At 37.5% G+C, this 14,490-nt stretch overlaps 1 protein-coding gene across 3 annotated transcripts in view; it reads left to right on the top strand.

Annotated features, from left to right (window-relative positions):
• The window catches only part of WRN (WRN RecQ like helicase), a 70,421-nt gene that overhangs the window by 19,075 nt on the left and 36,856 nt on the right, over positions 1 to 14,490 (top strand). For all 3 annotated transcript variants that reach the window (XR_015797353.1, XM_088147469.1, XM_088147468.1), the window contains exons 13-18: positions 765 to 832; positions 4,719 to 4,827; positions 9,248 to 9,316; positions 9,520 to 9,602; positions 11,559 to 11,665; positions 12,326 to 12,513. Coding sequence is in view for 2 of the 3 variants with exons in the window: in XM_088147469.1 (XP_088003595.1) it covers positions 765 to 832; positions 4,719 to 4,827; positions 9,248 to 9,316; positions 9,520 to 9,602; positions 11,559 to 11,665; positions 12,326 to 12,513 (624 nt within the window). In the remaining variant the exon portion in view is untranslated. The remainder of the gene's footprint in view (positions 1 to 764; positions 833 to 4,718; positions 4,828 to 9,247; positions 9,317 to 9,519; positions 9,603 to 11,558; positions 11,666 to 12,325; positions 12,514 to 14,490) is intronic.

Genomic DNA, 14,490 nt, shown 5'->3' with positions numbered 1-14,490 from the left:
TGCCCTTTGGAATGCTTGAGTGCATGCTTCCTGTCTTGTACACATTGAAAGCAGTTTGATTGTGCTACAGCCCGAGGCTGGGAACCATGGGCATGCTACATAAACAGCTTACTCTCTTGAAATCCCTTTGTCTCTAATCTCTCCACTCTGCAAAGGGGGGCTAGGAGAAAAAAAGCAAGTGATTTCTGTAGTTAATCTCTCCTTTGCCTGATCATTTCCTGCTGCCAGTGTGATCACATTGTTTTCGATGTGTAGAAGAGCAAACAGCTTGATCTCTTGAAATCCCTCTCCAATCTGTCTGTTCTGTGGGGGAGGGGGGTGATGGTCAGAAAAAGGAGAGAGTGCCTGCAGAAATTGCTTGTTCTTTTTCTCCTACCCCTTGCAGAGCAGAGAGATTGGAGAGAAAGAGATTTCAAGAAAGTACTGTAAGCTCTTTGCGTAGCGCACTTGTGGCTCCCAGCCCCATGCTGGCAGGATCGCATTGCTTTCGATGTGTAGAAGAGCAAACAGCTTACTTTCTTGAGGGATGCTGCAAAGGTCCTAAATGGGCTGTAAAAGTTACTTTTTTAGCACCGGATTAACTTTGAGTGGTCGCTGAATGAATGGTTGGTAAGTGAGGACTACCTGTATGTGGAAAAGAGAACCAACAATTGATCACCAAAAAAAGCATCTCCGTTTGCAGTCTCCCATTATGAGATTCAGCTCTTGTCATGTGTTACAGCTGAAATGGAACATTTTTATTATGGTCTTTCCTTAATTTCAAGGGTCCAGTGGAAAGTGATCTCCTCAGTTTTGCAAGAAAGAAGAGATAATCTAGTTGTTATGGCAACTGGTGAGTTATATAGATTTGGTTTAGAATGTTATTTAAATGATTCTTAAAAACCTCATAAAAGGTGATTTGCAGAGAATGTTACTAGATACATTTGTATAAGTAGATGTTTTTCCTCACAGAAAAGGTACAGAAGGAATATTTTCACATTATGTATGCTGTTGGGTACAATAAAAATGGATTGGAGCATAAGCATAAGATAAGCAAGCTTCCTTTCACTGCCAGGAGGAATATTTGCTAATCTTCACTTCTCTCTCTTTATACATACTAAAAGTTATCAGTTGGCCTTTCTGAAAACATGAAACTTCAATAAGAAATAAAAAATCGTGCAATATTTAATAGGAAGTAATGTACTTTTGGGGTTTGAGAGGATCATGCAGAGACACAAAGTTCTGTGAGCTTCCTTCCTCTCTCACTTCTCCTTGCTTTATTCTACATAGAACATCTTCAAGTGCCCTAGACACTTTACTTTGTTGGAGAATGTGTGGGTCATTGAAGTATCATCACCCTTTAAGTGCCCCAGTCTCCTGGCTTCTGACTCCTGCAGACAAGGCATGGAGCAGCCAAAATGAGTTGTAGGTGGTTTGGCAAGTGATGCTGTTGTGATGTTGGAGAATTTGGGCTTCTGCCTCTTGTGAGATCTCAAGGGCTAGAAGGCCAACCTGGCAGGTTGGAGGTTTCTTATGCCTGCTATATCTGAACAACAACGTTGCTAATGTAGTGTAGCATTTAAAATATTGGCCTAGGAACAAGGAGTTCAAACCTCAGTTTGACCTCAGCCATGGAAGTTCACTCAGTGACTTTTGGCCCATGATGCAATAGGTGTAATGAGGTCAAGCAAATGGATGCATTTACACAGCTTGCTGAGCTTAGTCAGTATTAACATAGGTCCGGGTTGTTGTTTTTTTGGTAGCTTAATGTGTTGTGTGAACTCAGAAAGTGGTTAACTTTGTAAACAAGTTAAGCATGTTGTACAAATGTAGCCACTATCTTTCAGCCCAACCTACCTCTCAGGTTTGGTTGTTGTAGTGAAAGGAAAAGGAAAAGCTATTTAAGTTGTTTTGTGCTCCTGATAAAAAAGGCAGGATATAAGTCTAAATAATAGCAACAATAGTAACGGCGACTAAAAAGTGAAGCACAATTTTATCAATTGAAATATAGTTTGGAAATCATGGAAAGTCATTGCCTCACTACTGTACAGGTGAAACTCGAAAAATTAGAATATCGTGCAAATGTTCATTTATGTCAGTATGGCAACTCAAAAGGTGAAACCAATATATGAGATAGACGCATTACATGCAAAGCGAGATATGTCAAGCCTTACTTTGGTATAATTGTGATGATTATGGCGTACAGCTTATGAAAACCCCAAATTCACAATCTCAGAAAATTAGAATATTACATGACATCAACAACGCAAGGATTGGAAATAGAACAATATCGGACCTCTGCAAAGTATAAGCATGCATATGTACTCAGTACTTGGTTTGGGCCCCTTTTGCAACAATGACTGCCACAATGCAGCGTGGCATGGATGCTATCAGCCTGTGGCACTGCTGAGGTGTTATGGAAGACCAGGATGCTTCAATAGCGGCCTTCAGCTCCGCTGCATTGTTCGGTCTCATGTCCCTCATCTTTCTCTTGGGAATGCCCCATAGATTCCCTATGGGGTTCAGGTCAGGTGAGTTTGCTGGCCAATCAAGCACAGTAATCCCGTGGTCATTGAACCAGGTTTTGGTACTTTTGGCAGTGTGGGCAGGTGCCAAGTCCTGCTGGAAAATGAAGTCAGCATCCCTATAAAGCTTGTCTGCGGAAGGAAGCATGAAGTGCTCCAAAATCTCCTGGTAGACGGCTGCGTTGACCCTGAACAGTGGACCAACACCAGCAGATGACATGGTTCCCCAAATCAACACAGACTGTGGAAACTTCACACTGGACTTCAAGCATCGTGCATTGTGTGCCTCTCCATTCTTCCTCCAGACTCTGGGTCCTTGGTTCCCAAATGAGATACAAAAGTTGCTCTCATCAGAAAAGAGGACTTTGGACCACTGGGCAACAGACTAGTTCTTTTTTTCTGTAGCCCAGGTAAGACGCTTTTGATGTTGTTTGTTGTTCAGGAGCGGCTTGACAAGAGGAATACAACATTTGAAGCCCATGTCCAGGATCCGTCTGTGTATGGTGGCTCTTGATGCACTAACTCCAGCCTCAGTCCACTCCTTGTGAAAGTCCCCAACACTTTTGAATGGCCTTTTCCTGACAATCCTCCCCAGGCTGCGGTCATCCCTGCTGCTTGTGCACCTTTTTCTACCACACTTTTCCCTTCCACATAACCTTCTATTGATGTGCTATTGACGAGCAGCACTTTGGGAACATCCAACTTCTTTTGCAATTACCTCTTGGGGCTTTCCCTCCTTATGGAGGGTGTCAATGATGGTTTTCTGCACAACTGTCAGGTCAGCAGTCTTTCCCATGCTTGTGATTCCTACTGAACCAGCCTGGGAGACCATTTAAAGGCTCAGGAACCCTTTGCAGGTGTTATGGATTCATTAGCTGAATAGAGTGGGACACTTTGAGCCTAGAATATTGAACCTTTTCACACTATTCTAATTTTCTGAGATTGTGAATTTGGGGTTTTCATAAGCTGTACGCCATAATCATCACAATTATACCAAAGTAAGGCTTGACATATCTCGCTTTGCATGTAATGCGTCTATCTCATATATTGGTTTCACCTTTTGAGTTGCCTTACTGACATAAATGAACATTTGCACGATATTCTAATTTTTCGAGTTTCACCTGTATATTGGTATGACAGTCTCTTGGGTTTTGTGTCCAATTAAGAAAAAAAAATCAGAAAGACTGGAACAAATGCAGATAAAGGCAGTGAGGATAATCAGGAGAATGTAAACTAAGTCATTGGGGAGAGTCTGAAACTGGTGGTTACCATTGAGAAAGGTGAGTGTAGGGGATATGAGAGCACATTTCAAGTGTCTGAAAAAGCATCACACAGAAAAAGTTCTATACCTTTTTTAAAAGAGGTGGTGAGCTTCCCTTCGCTGATGGTGTTCAAATAAAGCCTGACCATCCATCTATTAAGGATGCTTTAATTTGGATTCCTGAACTGAGGAGGACTTTGGACTCAGTAACCTACATAATACCTTCTAATTCTGTGGTGCTTGTATAATACCATTCCTAATCCTACTTTTAGTAACAACTGTAGATTTAATATCTAGGTGGGCAAGGACGTCTCAACATTCGAATTTTTCTGGGAGCAGTACTAAAACTTTAGGATATTAAGATGAGTAATTAGAGCTGGAAATGGGAATTGAAGGATTAGATTATGTATGCCCTCTCTTGCTCCCTTGCTTCCATTTCAAACAGGCATGGAATGTGTCTTATAAATTCATTTAGGATTATTATGCTTATAAATTCCAAATTTCTATTTTACCTTAGATTCTAAGCATTCTTTATTTACTTGGGAATATTTAGATTAGCATGATTCAACTTTTGTACCAAGAATAAGCTGTACCATCCAAGGCATGCTTATTGCTTCTCACTGTTAAACTCCCTTCAGAAGGGAAGGGAATTAATTCTTTATCTATATTGCATACATGCATGGCTGCACCTTGGCTTGGATAACCATGCTGTATTTCCAAATTACATTACTCATATATTTATTAAATTGGATGCCTTGACCTTGATTGATTTTCTTTTCTGCAAAATTTAAATCGGAAGGAACCTGCACTATTTCAGCATTTGCAAAGGATTTTAGTGGTCCATAGTAACTCAATCTCTCTCATGAACACATTTATAGCAACTTTGGAAGCTGTGTATAGGAAAAGCTGATATGTTCTCTTCTTTTATGTTTAAAATGTGTTCTGTTTTTAAGGATATGGGAAGAGTTTGTGCTTTCAGTTTCCACCTGTGTACACTGGAGGTATTGGTCTAGTAATCTCCCCCCTTATTTCTTTGATGGAGGACCAAGTACTACAACTCAAGTAAGTATAATATGAGCACTTTCTAAATAGGAAAGTGGGATTAAAATATAAATGAAACACCCCATGTTTGTTGTAGAGTCCTTAAGGGGGGTAGGCCAAGAAAGCAGCCCAGCAACACAAGTTTTTCTACACTCCTGCCCCTTTTAGTTTTATATAATTTTTAAATAGTATATTTTAGCTACTTTTTTTTTTAGTTTTAGTTAAAATAAGTATACTAGGTTACTGTAGATTTTAGTAGATTTTTATTGGACTTTAGACTATTTTAAATATACTCACAACTTTTTATGGTGAGATGATTATGGAGACAAAAGGTGCAAGGAAAAGTTTCTGAGTAGATCTGAACAATATGGGAAAAAGAAAGAAATGACATGGCATCAGTCCGGGCTCTCTCTCCTCATCAAAGCCTGCTAAACAACCAAAGATAGAAGACCATTTTATACAAAAGGAAATCTGTAAGTAAAACAAATTTCCCTCTCACCTCCAACAAATTTGCAGCCCTTGAATCACTTGAATGGGACTTTCAAACAAATGGTTTCAAGGTCTGGCTAAAGTTATGTCTGGGCTTTTGATCTCAGAGCCCCCTGCCTCACATGCATACTAGAATTTGCTCAGGTGATTCATATGAACAAGTAGTGTCACTGTATCAATCAATTATTGTTAATCTCCAAGTCCCCCTGACAAGATTTTCAACAGCTGATGGTCTAAATCTTGGTACGATGATGACTGCATTACAGCTAAAAAGGCTTTCTTAAATGCAATAACTTCCTTTCTCCAGGAAAATTCTTTGAGTGCTTCTAAATTACTTAAGATTAAAAAAAATTATAAATATCTTTTGAAGATAAAGAAATGACACGCTATAAGAGAGAATTGGAGGAATTTAATTTCAGCAACAAAACTTAAACTCCACTTGGTTCTGGCGTTTAATAAATCAGTCTCTTTACAGATAGATGCTTTGGTCCTATCACACAAATATCTGCAGATAAATGGGAGGATCACTTGTATAACATCTTTAAAAGGGAATCTGCTGTAATCTTAGATGTGATTCCCTCTTGTGGTGACCTCCCAGATTGGCCGCCAGTGTCCATAGCTGAGGTTAAAGATCTTATTGCCCAATTCAAACCAGGTAAAGCATCTGGAGGTGATTTTATCTCCTCAGTATTAATAAAAGAAAATAAAGATTGGTGGGCCCTGGTTTTGGCCACCTATTTCACACACACTAACAACACCGACAATTTCCATCTGATTGGAATCAGGCCATTGTTGTACTGTTATACAAAAATAAAGGAAATAGACTTGACCCTACAAATTATAAGCCCATTAGTTTATTAAACACAATAAATAAACTTTATGCCAGATTTTTATATCTAAAATTAGTGGAATGGGTACAAAATGAAAATATAATTGCTGAAGAACAGGCCAGATTTACAGAGGAACGATCAACATTAGATCATTGTTTGGTTCTCCCCCATTTGGCAGAAGAATATTCTGCACCCCCTTGTGGCTCCCTTCTTGCAACCATTGTTGATTTTAAGTCAGCTTTCGATCTAATACCAAGGGAGAGACTGTGGGACAGTCTGAGACTTTCCACTATTGACAAAAGGCTGCTTGTGCTTATTCAGTCATTGTATTCAGACACCTCCCTGAAATTTAGATGTACCACCTGGAGACATTTATCTAAAGCAGTCCCAACTTATAGCGGTGTAAGTCAAGGTTGCATATTAGCTCCTATTTTTTAATTTATATCTAAATCCAATAATTCAAATGCTTGTTGTTTCAGCCCATCATCCTACCCATTTTGCCTGATTGTGCCAGTACTACTGTATGCCATTGATGGTAGTTATTATGTCTACTTCACAGGCCAGAATGAGAAAATTGCTTAGGGCGCTAGCTTTATTTTGTATAGAACAAACACTATCAATAAATTATCAGGCAACCAAAGTCTTAGTTTTTGCCTGACACTGTCATAAAATTCACAAATGGCAAATAAATGGGACTCAAACCAAACAGGTGTACACCTATAAATATCTCAGAATGCAGTTCCATCCTTCCTTATCCTGCAATGCTCATTTTTTTTACTGGGGAAGTATTGTACAGCGTTAGTACTACTATAAGTATTATAAGATGTTACTATTCAAAAAGAGCACATTATATCTTTACAACTTGCAAGGTCTTTCAAGCTTGGTTTTCTTCTTGCAGACATTTCATTACCAGGCTACGTAACATCACTAATACTCTGACAAGAAATGAGATTTGGTGGCTGTTTGTATATAGCAGTTTGTCCTACCAGCCTTGCCTTTTATAGGTATTGTTTGCTCTTTGATTGTTCCTGCCAATATTCTGTCTGTTTGTCCTACATAGTGTCCCTACATTGTATGTTGTGAAAAACTCCTCTTTGTCTTCTTTGGTTACTGGGTCCTTGGGTTTGCCTAGGAAGCTTTGGAGTGATTTTGTAGGGTACAGTGATGCCAAAGTGTTATAGAATCTATTGGTGGATTCTGAGGTCTTTTGACATAGGGAAAATTAGAAGGACATATCCATGAATATCACTTAGCAATAAGAAGACATGATGAAAATTCTTTAATTTCATAACAAGCAAGCAAGTTCAGTCACAGAAACTATAAACAGTTTAGATCGAGTAAGTGCTAGAAGAAGCAGGATATAAAGAATTTGACTGTTTTGAACTTTTGTGTTGGAGAAGATTCCTGAGAATACCATGGATAGCCAAGAAAACAAACAAACAAAAAAGGATCATAGTTCTCACTTGAGGCGCAAATGACCAGGCTCAAATTATCATGTTTTGTCACATTATGCAAAAACCCAGGTCCCTTGAGAAGTTTCATAATGCTGGAAAAAGTAGGAGGAGAGAGAAAAAGAGGATGGCCAGCAGCAAGGTGGATTGGCTTAATTATAGCAGCAATTGGTGCGAACAATACCCACATAATACGAGGCTGGTAGGATAAATCACTATGTATCAACAGCCCCCAAACCTCACTTCATGCCATAGCTTTGATTATGTTATCTAGCCTGGTAATGAAATATCTGCAAGAAGAAGAGCAAGCTTAGAAAATACAATGAACCCAACATTTCAACCCTGAGAGACACACATTCTCTGCTACTGCAAAATTTGGAATGTAGAGATTCTGTTTAGGTGCTTATATAACATCCCATTTACCAGAAGCCAGACTGGTGAATTTGCTTCATGTCACTCCTTTTCATTCCCAAGGATCTTCTTATCTTGGCTTGCTTTCTGTGAGTAGACCTCAGACGAGTTATTGAGCCAAATTATTACAGTATTTAAAATAATTTTATAGAATACCTATGGGCTTACATGGGGCTGAGAGGCATTCTTGGAATTAGATTAGATGTTGGAATGCTAGAGATTAGATGTTTGCTTTGCAGCATGCATGCTTTCCATTTAGCATTTTTTAATTAAATTTGTAACAATTATAATCATGTGGAGCACAGAGCCTGGTAGTCATTGTGAGATACCATATTGCATATCCTTAAGATATACAGATCTGTGGAAAAGATTTATCTCACTAAAATGTCTGCATAACATATACAAAAAATGGTAAACAGCATGCTTTTCCTTTATGCATTGGGTCTTAATTATCTGAGGATATCTGCCTGTTGTGCTTTCCATGAGAGAAAGGAATGGAATGTAGAGAATAGAGGGATCATTTCTTGCTGTCTAGATCGCTATTTTGGCTTAAATGGGGAAGGACTGGATCAAAGATTGTAGAGAAACCATGAAAGTATTGTTGCATATTTCTGCCTCTTCTAATATGACTTAATTAAAAATGCACTGGAATGTATGTGTTTATGTGGTACTTTGCACATACTGTTTTCTCTAAAAACATAAGACTATTGTGTGGATTAGTATTTAGTTAAAGTAAATTGTAAAATAGCATAGGTTTTTCTCTGTTTTAGGTCCTTTCTTTTTTCTTCCTGGGAAATAAGAAATTTTAAGTTCTTGCCTAGGTTGTCAAAAGAAAAAAAATCACAAAACAGAGACTTAAGATGTTTTGGTGATAGATTTGAAGGAGGGGTGAAATCTCTTCTTAATTTAGCAAGTGGCTTTCAGTTTCTAAAAAACATGCTTTCATTATATTTAAAAAATTTTGCATGGTGTATGTGTTATCTATTTTTTGTAGTTTGAATTTGCCAGTCACCCATTCTGCTTCCAAATTCCTTTTCTGATGTAATTTCGAAAGTTTCATAGAAAATTTTAAGCTTATTTTGCTTCTGTTCTGAAATTCAACATTTCCAAAGCTGTGCAAGGTGATTCGGATGGGATGGGCAAAGGAAAGAATTGTTGTATTTAACATATAATGCAAAATCTAATTTTTTTTAGGAAAAGTTATACCTAAAAATAATGCAGTGTTCATAAAGTAAACTTTACTTTGATTTTTTCTTGCAGAATGTCAGGAGTTCCAGCTTGCCTGCTTGGATCAGCACAGTCAAAAAATATCAGAAAGGAAATCATAGCGTAAGCTTTATTCTAATCCTGTTTTTTAGCACTGAAAATACACCTTTCTCAATAAATATCATTATGTTATTGGAATGAATTATAGTGAATTCAGTCGGACTTATTGCAAGATCTCTACCATAATCAACACTTCAGCTGTACGTAATATGAATGTTAGTTTATTTTTACCAGAAGACAATGCTGTTTTCCTTTTCTTTACATAGGGGCCAGTATAGAGTTGTCTATTTAACTCCGGAATTCTGTTCAGGGAACCTCTTGTGGCTTCAGCAAATTGACAAAGCAATTGGTAAGTGCTGATAGTTGATGTAATGGCTATGCAAGGCCTTGAAAGTGTTCTTTGAGAGCCACTGGAATTCTGCTACAAATTCACATGTATGCTTGGAAGACTCTTCTGCCACCATTTTCACTGAAACATCCAGTTGAAGCAAAGTGATGGACCTCTGTGGTGGGATTGGAGGAGTCAAGGTAGAGCACTTCACTTTCTTGGGTTGAGGTGCTACCTTAAATAAAATCACTCCTTTGACTTAACTTGAGGGAGTTCCAGAAAGCAAAGCATCACACTTCACACAGGCTTAGTTAATAGCATGAAAATACTTCAAAAGAAGTTGTAATCTTTGGAATTGCTACAAGATTGAACAACTTGAAAGCCCAGTTAACTGTGTTTTGTTTTTATATATTTCTTTTAATAAATGTATTTATCTATTTATATATCTATACCTCAACAAGAACTCATGATGTTGCAAAATTCTGCTTGTCAGTGTGAAAAAATAGATGTATGTGTATGCAAGAACATCAGTCCTTCTTATGCTATTTATTCATTGCATGTTAGTGCATTGAATTCTGCAGTATGTATAAATTATGCAAGTTGGCACAATTTATTTCAGTGTGCACATTCTGTGAATCTTGTGGAAAAGCAAAGAATTGTTAAGGGCAAATAAATACCATCTCTTGACAATTTTCTCTTTAGGTTGTGGCTTCTGAGATTTCACAGGAATGTCTAGCATATTTTCACACAGTTTTAACTAAGGGCTCAAGAAAATTGCTTTTAAATAAAAAATGTACATTCTCATCAATTGTATACAGTACTGCAAATCATCTTTCTGCATTCCTGCAGAATTGTGGCAAAAACAAAACAATGTTGCAGAGGTGGGCTACTTGAGCCTGTTGGACTGCATGTATCTCTCAAACCTCTTCTTTTTTAGATTTTTTTTTATCCTGCCTTATTTTTTTATACATAACTCAAGGCAGTGAACATACCTTAATATTCCTTCCTCCTCCTATTTTCCCCACAACAACAACTCTGTGGGGCGAGTTGGGCTGAGAGAGAGTGACTGGCCCAAAGTCACCCATCCGGCTTCGTGCCTAAGGTGGGACTAGAACTCACAGTCGCCTGGTTTCTAGCCTGGTGCCTTGATCACTAGACCAAGCCCGCCCGCATCTACCTGCCTGCCTGCCTGTCTGCCTGCCTTCCGAACATCTTCCAAGTACATGGAAGAATTTTGGTGCTGAAAACCAGTGGCATTGTTTCTTACAATTTTTAGGCAGAAACACAATAAAACTATTGAGTGTTCCTCAGAATAGACTTAAAATATTTTTTAAAAACTCCCAAAATATTCTGTTTCCCACAATAGGAAAAACAACAAGTGGAAAATTCTGTGCATGATGTAGTCCTGCCCAGTATGAGTTAGTATCTATTATATCCCTTACCTTCTCCCCCAAAATTAAATGTGGCTTTATTTCACCAAAATGTGGCCCACTCCTGCATTATAGTTAAGATGTAAAATGTAATTAAGTTGGTTTATGCAATCCTAGATAGAACAATAAAATTATTTATGATCAAACTTTTATATTTGACAATGAAATATTAAGGCTGTATAAAAAAAACTGAAGAGAGTTTACTTTTTTGTGACTGTCCCTATTATTTAATCATAGAAGAATTCATATATTACTTTACTTCTGATAAGCATTCTCACAAATTTTACTCAGTTTTTCCAGATTACAGTCAGTACAATTTTGCCTTTTAACTGTATTGAATTCAGAAACAAGCCCCTGTGTTGTATGCTTTTTTAAAAATAGTTGTGATCAAAGATCTTCAAGAAGGATATTTATCGGAGATAATGCCCTATTTGTAGAAAAATAGATCATTTGCTTCAGTTCTTAAAGGTTCTACAGACAAACCTTTGCTCTAAATTCTGAAATAAAAGCAATTAAATTTTACAGGACTATTTTTATTTCTATTTAGGCATCACATTAATAGCGGTTGATGAAGCTCACTGTATTTCGGAGTGGGGACATGACTTCAGGGATTCTTTCAGGTCTTTGGGGTTGTTAAAGAAAACCTTTCCTAAGGTAAAAAATTATCACTGCAATTATTTATAGTGATTTTTTTCTGACACTATAAATGTTTATGTATGTGTGTTTACATATATGTGTGTGTGCGCGCATGCGCATGCAATGAGCTTTATAGTTTGCTTGGTTTTCAACAACAAATCCCTTATGATTTAAAGGATGGGTGGTCCATCAGACTGTTCTATCCTTGGTTAGGTGTCTTGCAGATGCCTTAGACTTGACTTGGCTAGATGTCGTGCAGATGCCTTACACTTCACTTCTCATAATTACTAGCCTTATTTTTGGTAAATAATCTTCTGTGCTGGAAAACAGTGAACAGTGAACTGTCTTCCTTTAAACTATATGGGAATCTGTGACTGAAGCTGTTAAGCCAAGAATAGACCATGGCTAAACACTGTGATTAAGGCTCAAAGTAATATCATGTGTACTTGGGTTCAGTTGAGGTTACAAGAGTATATATGAATATACTGTGTGTGTTCGTGGTACCTGAGTCAGCTGTTTGTGGTCAAGGCTTCCAGGAATGTGCATGCACACTAAATACTATATTCAGATCAAAGGCTTCTGATCATCTTCTATTCCTTAATTTTGTATTGTCATATAACATAATTAGTAAGTTCAGCTTTTTATTCTATCACTCTTACAGTTTTCTTCTTTTTTCAGGTTCCTATTGTTGCGTTGACTGCAACAGCAAGCCCTTCCATTAGAAAGGATATAATAGACTGTTTAAATTTAAGTACTCCTCACATTACTTGCACTAGTTTTGACCGGCCTAATCTATACCTAGAAGTTAGACGAAAATCTGGAAATATAATCCAGGATTTATTGCAGTTCCTTATTCAGAAAGACAAGTAAGTTGCCTTGACAATTTGTTCTTGTTTCCAAACATTTTCATGGAATAAATATTTTAAACATTTTTCAGATCCCTGTTTGTCTTACCTGAGGATTTGGGGACAATTATGATCTTTCAGCTAATAATGATCACTGCTATGTACCTCAGAAGATGTTCTTACAAGGACAGACCTGAAGGGGGAATATAGTGTATATGACCTTGAGGTGCTGGAGGAAAGGCAAGACAGAAATGCAATAAATCAATAAACAAAAGCTTAATTGTGGAGGCTGGGATGGAGCCTAGACATTAGAGTAGCAGCAGAAGATGGATTGGCAAACAGGCCTGCTATAAGCAACTGTTGTGTAAATACAGAGGTTGTTACTGATCATTGCAATCTTTCCAGTTTTAAAACATTGTTCTGGAGGCCAGATTGTGTAGTAAAGCTATTTATTCACTTCCTAAATTATATCTGGGCCCCACTTGAGCAAGGAGCTGTTTGTGTATCTGTTGGGGAAGACTGGTTAAAGCAGTGTGAAGACACCTAGAGCCAATCTAATGAGAGTTTTAAGTTTTTTCTGCAAGCCATTATTTCTGTGTTCTTGTCAGGATGGCGTTTAAATTGGGGGAGAAAATTCTATTGAAATATTAAGTAATGTTAAGTTCATATTAAGTAAGTTGAATATGTCAACTTAAGCTGTCAGAGAGAGAGAGGTATCAATGTTACATTATGTCATGCCTCTGTGTATGAGGTTTTACATAAACTGTACCCCTTCTGGAGGCAATTTTTTCCCTGTTTTTACACAATGTAAGACACCATACAGGATATACATTAAGTAAATTGGAATCTACAAAAATAAATTAGTATTTTTCCACTTACATATATACATATCCATATTGTTCCTGATCAAGGTAAGCAGTATTTTGATTGATTGATTGATTGATTGATTGATTATGTGCCATCAAGTCATTTTCGACTCCTAGCAACCACATATAGATTTTCTTCATGACGATCTATTCCTAACCTATTCTTTCACATCTCCCAATGGTGCAGTCATCACCACTGTAACTGAGTCCGCCCACCTTGCTGCTGGTTATCCTTTTCTTCTCTTTCCACTTTTCCCAGCATTAGAGCCTTTTCCAGAGGCTTGGATCTTTGCATAATGTGTCTGAAGTAGGATAATTTGAGCCTGGTCATTTGTGCCTCAAGTGAGAAGTCTGGATTGATCGATGATCCATTGGCTTGTTTTCTTGGTTGATATTCTCAGGAGTCTTCTCTAAAACACTAAAATTAAAAGGCATCAGTACTCTTTCTATCCTGTTTCTTTAAAATCCAATTTTTATTTCCATGGAGTGTCACAGGGAATACCATGGCTTGTATGATTCTGATCTTTGTAGGTATAGACACATCAGCATTTGAATATCTTTTCCAAAGTCTTCATGGCTGCTGTACCAAGTACTAGTCTACAGTGTATTTCTTGACTGCTTGTTCCTTTACTGTTCATGGTTGATTCTAAAAGGCAGAAATTATCCACCACTTTGATATCTTCACTGTTAATTCTAAGGCTAGTTGTTCTACCTGTTGTCTTTAGTTTGGTCTTCTTTATATTTAATTTTGGTCCAATTTTTTCGCTGTTCTCTTTGATTTTAGTACTAGGGCTTGCAGATTCTTTGCATTTTCAGCTATCAGGATAATGTCATCAGCATAGTGCAGGTTATTGAGGTTTCTTTAAAACCACACTCATTTTCTTCTAATCTGGCTTCCTTTAATATATATTCTGCATATAGGTTGAATAAGTAAGGGGAGAGTATGCAGCCTTGCTGCATGCCTTTGGCAACCTGGAGCCAGTCTGTTTAAACATGGTCTGTCCATACTGTGGCTTCCTTTTTTTAAAATAGTTTTTATTAAAGCTTTTAAACAAGAAGATAAAAACTAACACAAACTAATATAAAGTAGGGAAGAAAAAGGAAAAAGGAAGAAATAAAAGAAAAAGCAAAA

This window comes from Python bivittatus, unplaced genomic scaffold (assembly GCF_059951505.1).
Source record: "Python bivittatus isolate LINGU-HERP-01145 unplaced genomic scaffold, Pbiv_v1 ctg000520_np1212, whole genome shotgun sequence".
Lineage (NCBI taxonomy): Eukaryota > Metazoa > Chordata > Lepidosauria > Squamata > Pythonidae > Python > Python bivittatus.
Note: the sequence above shows the minus strand (reverse complement) of the source record. Positions and strands in the feature narration are given on the sequence as shown.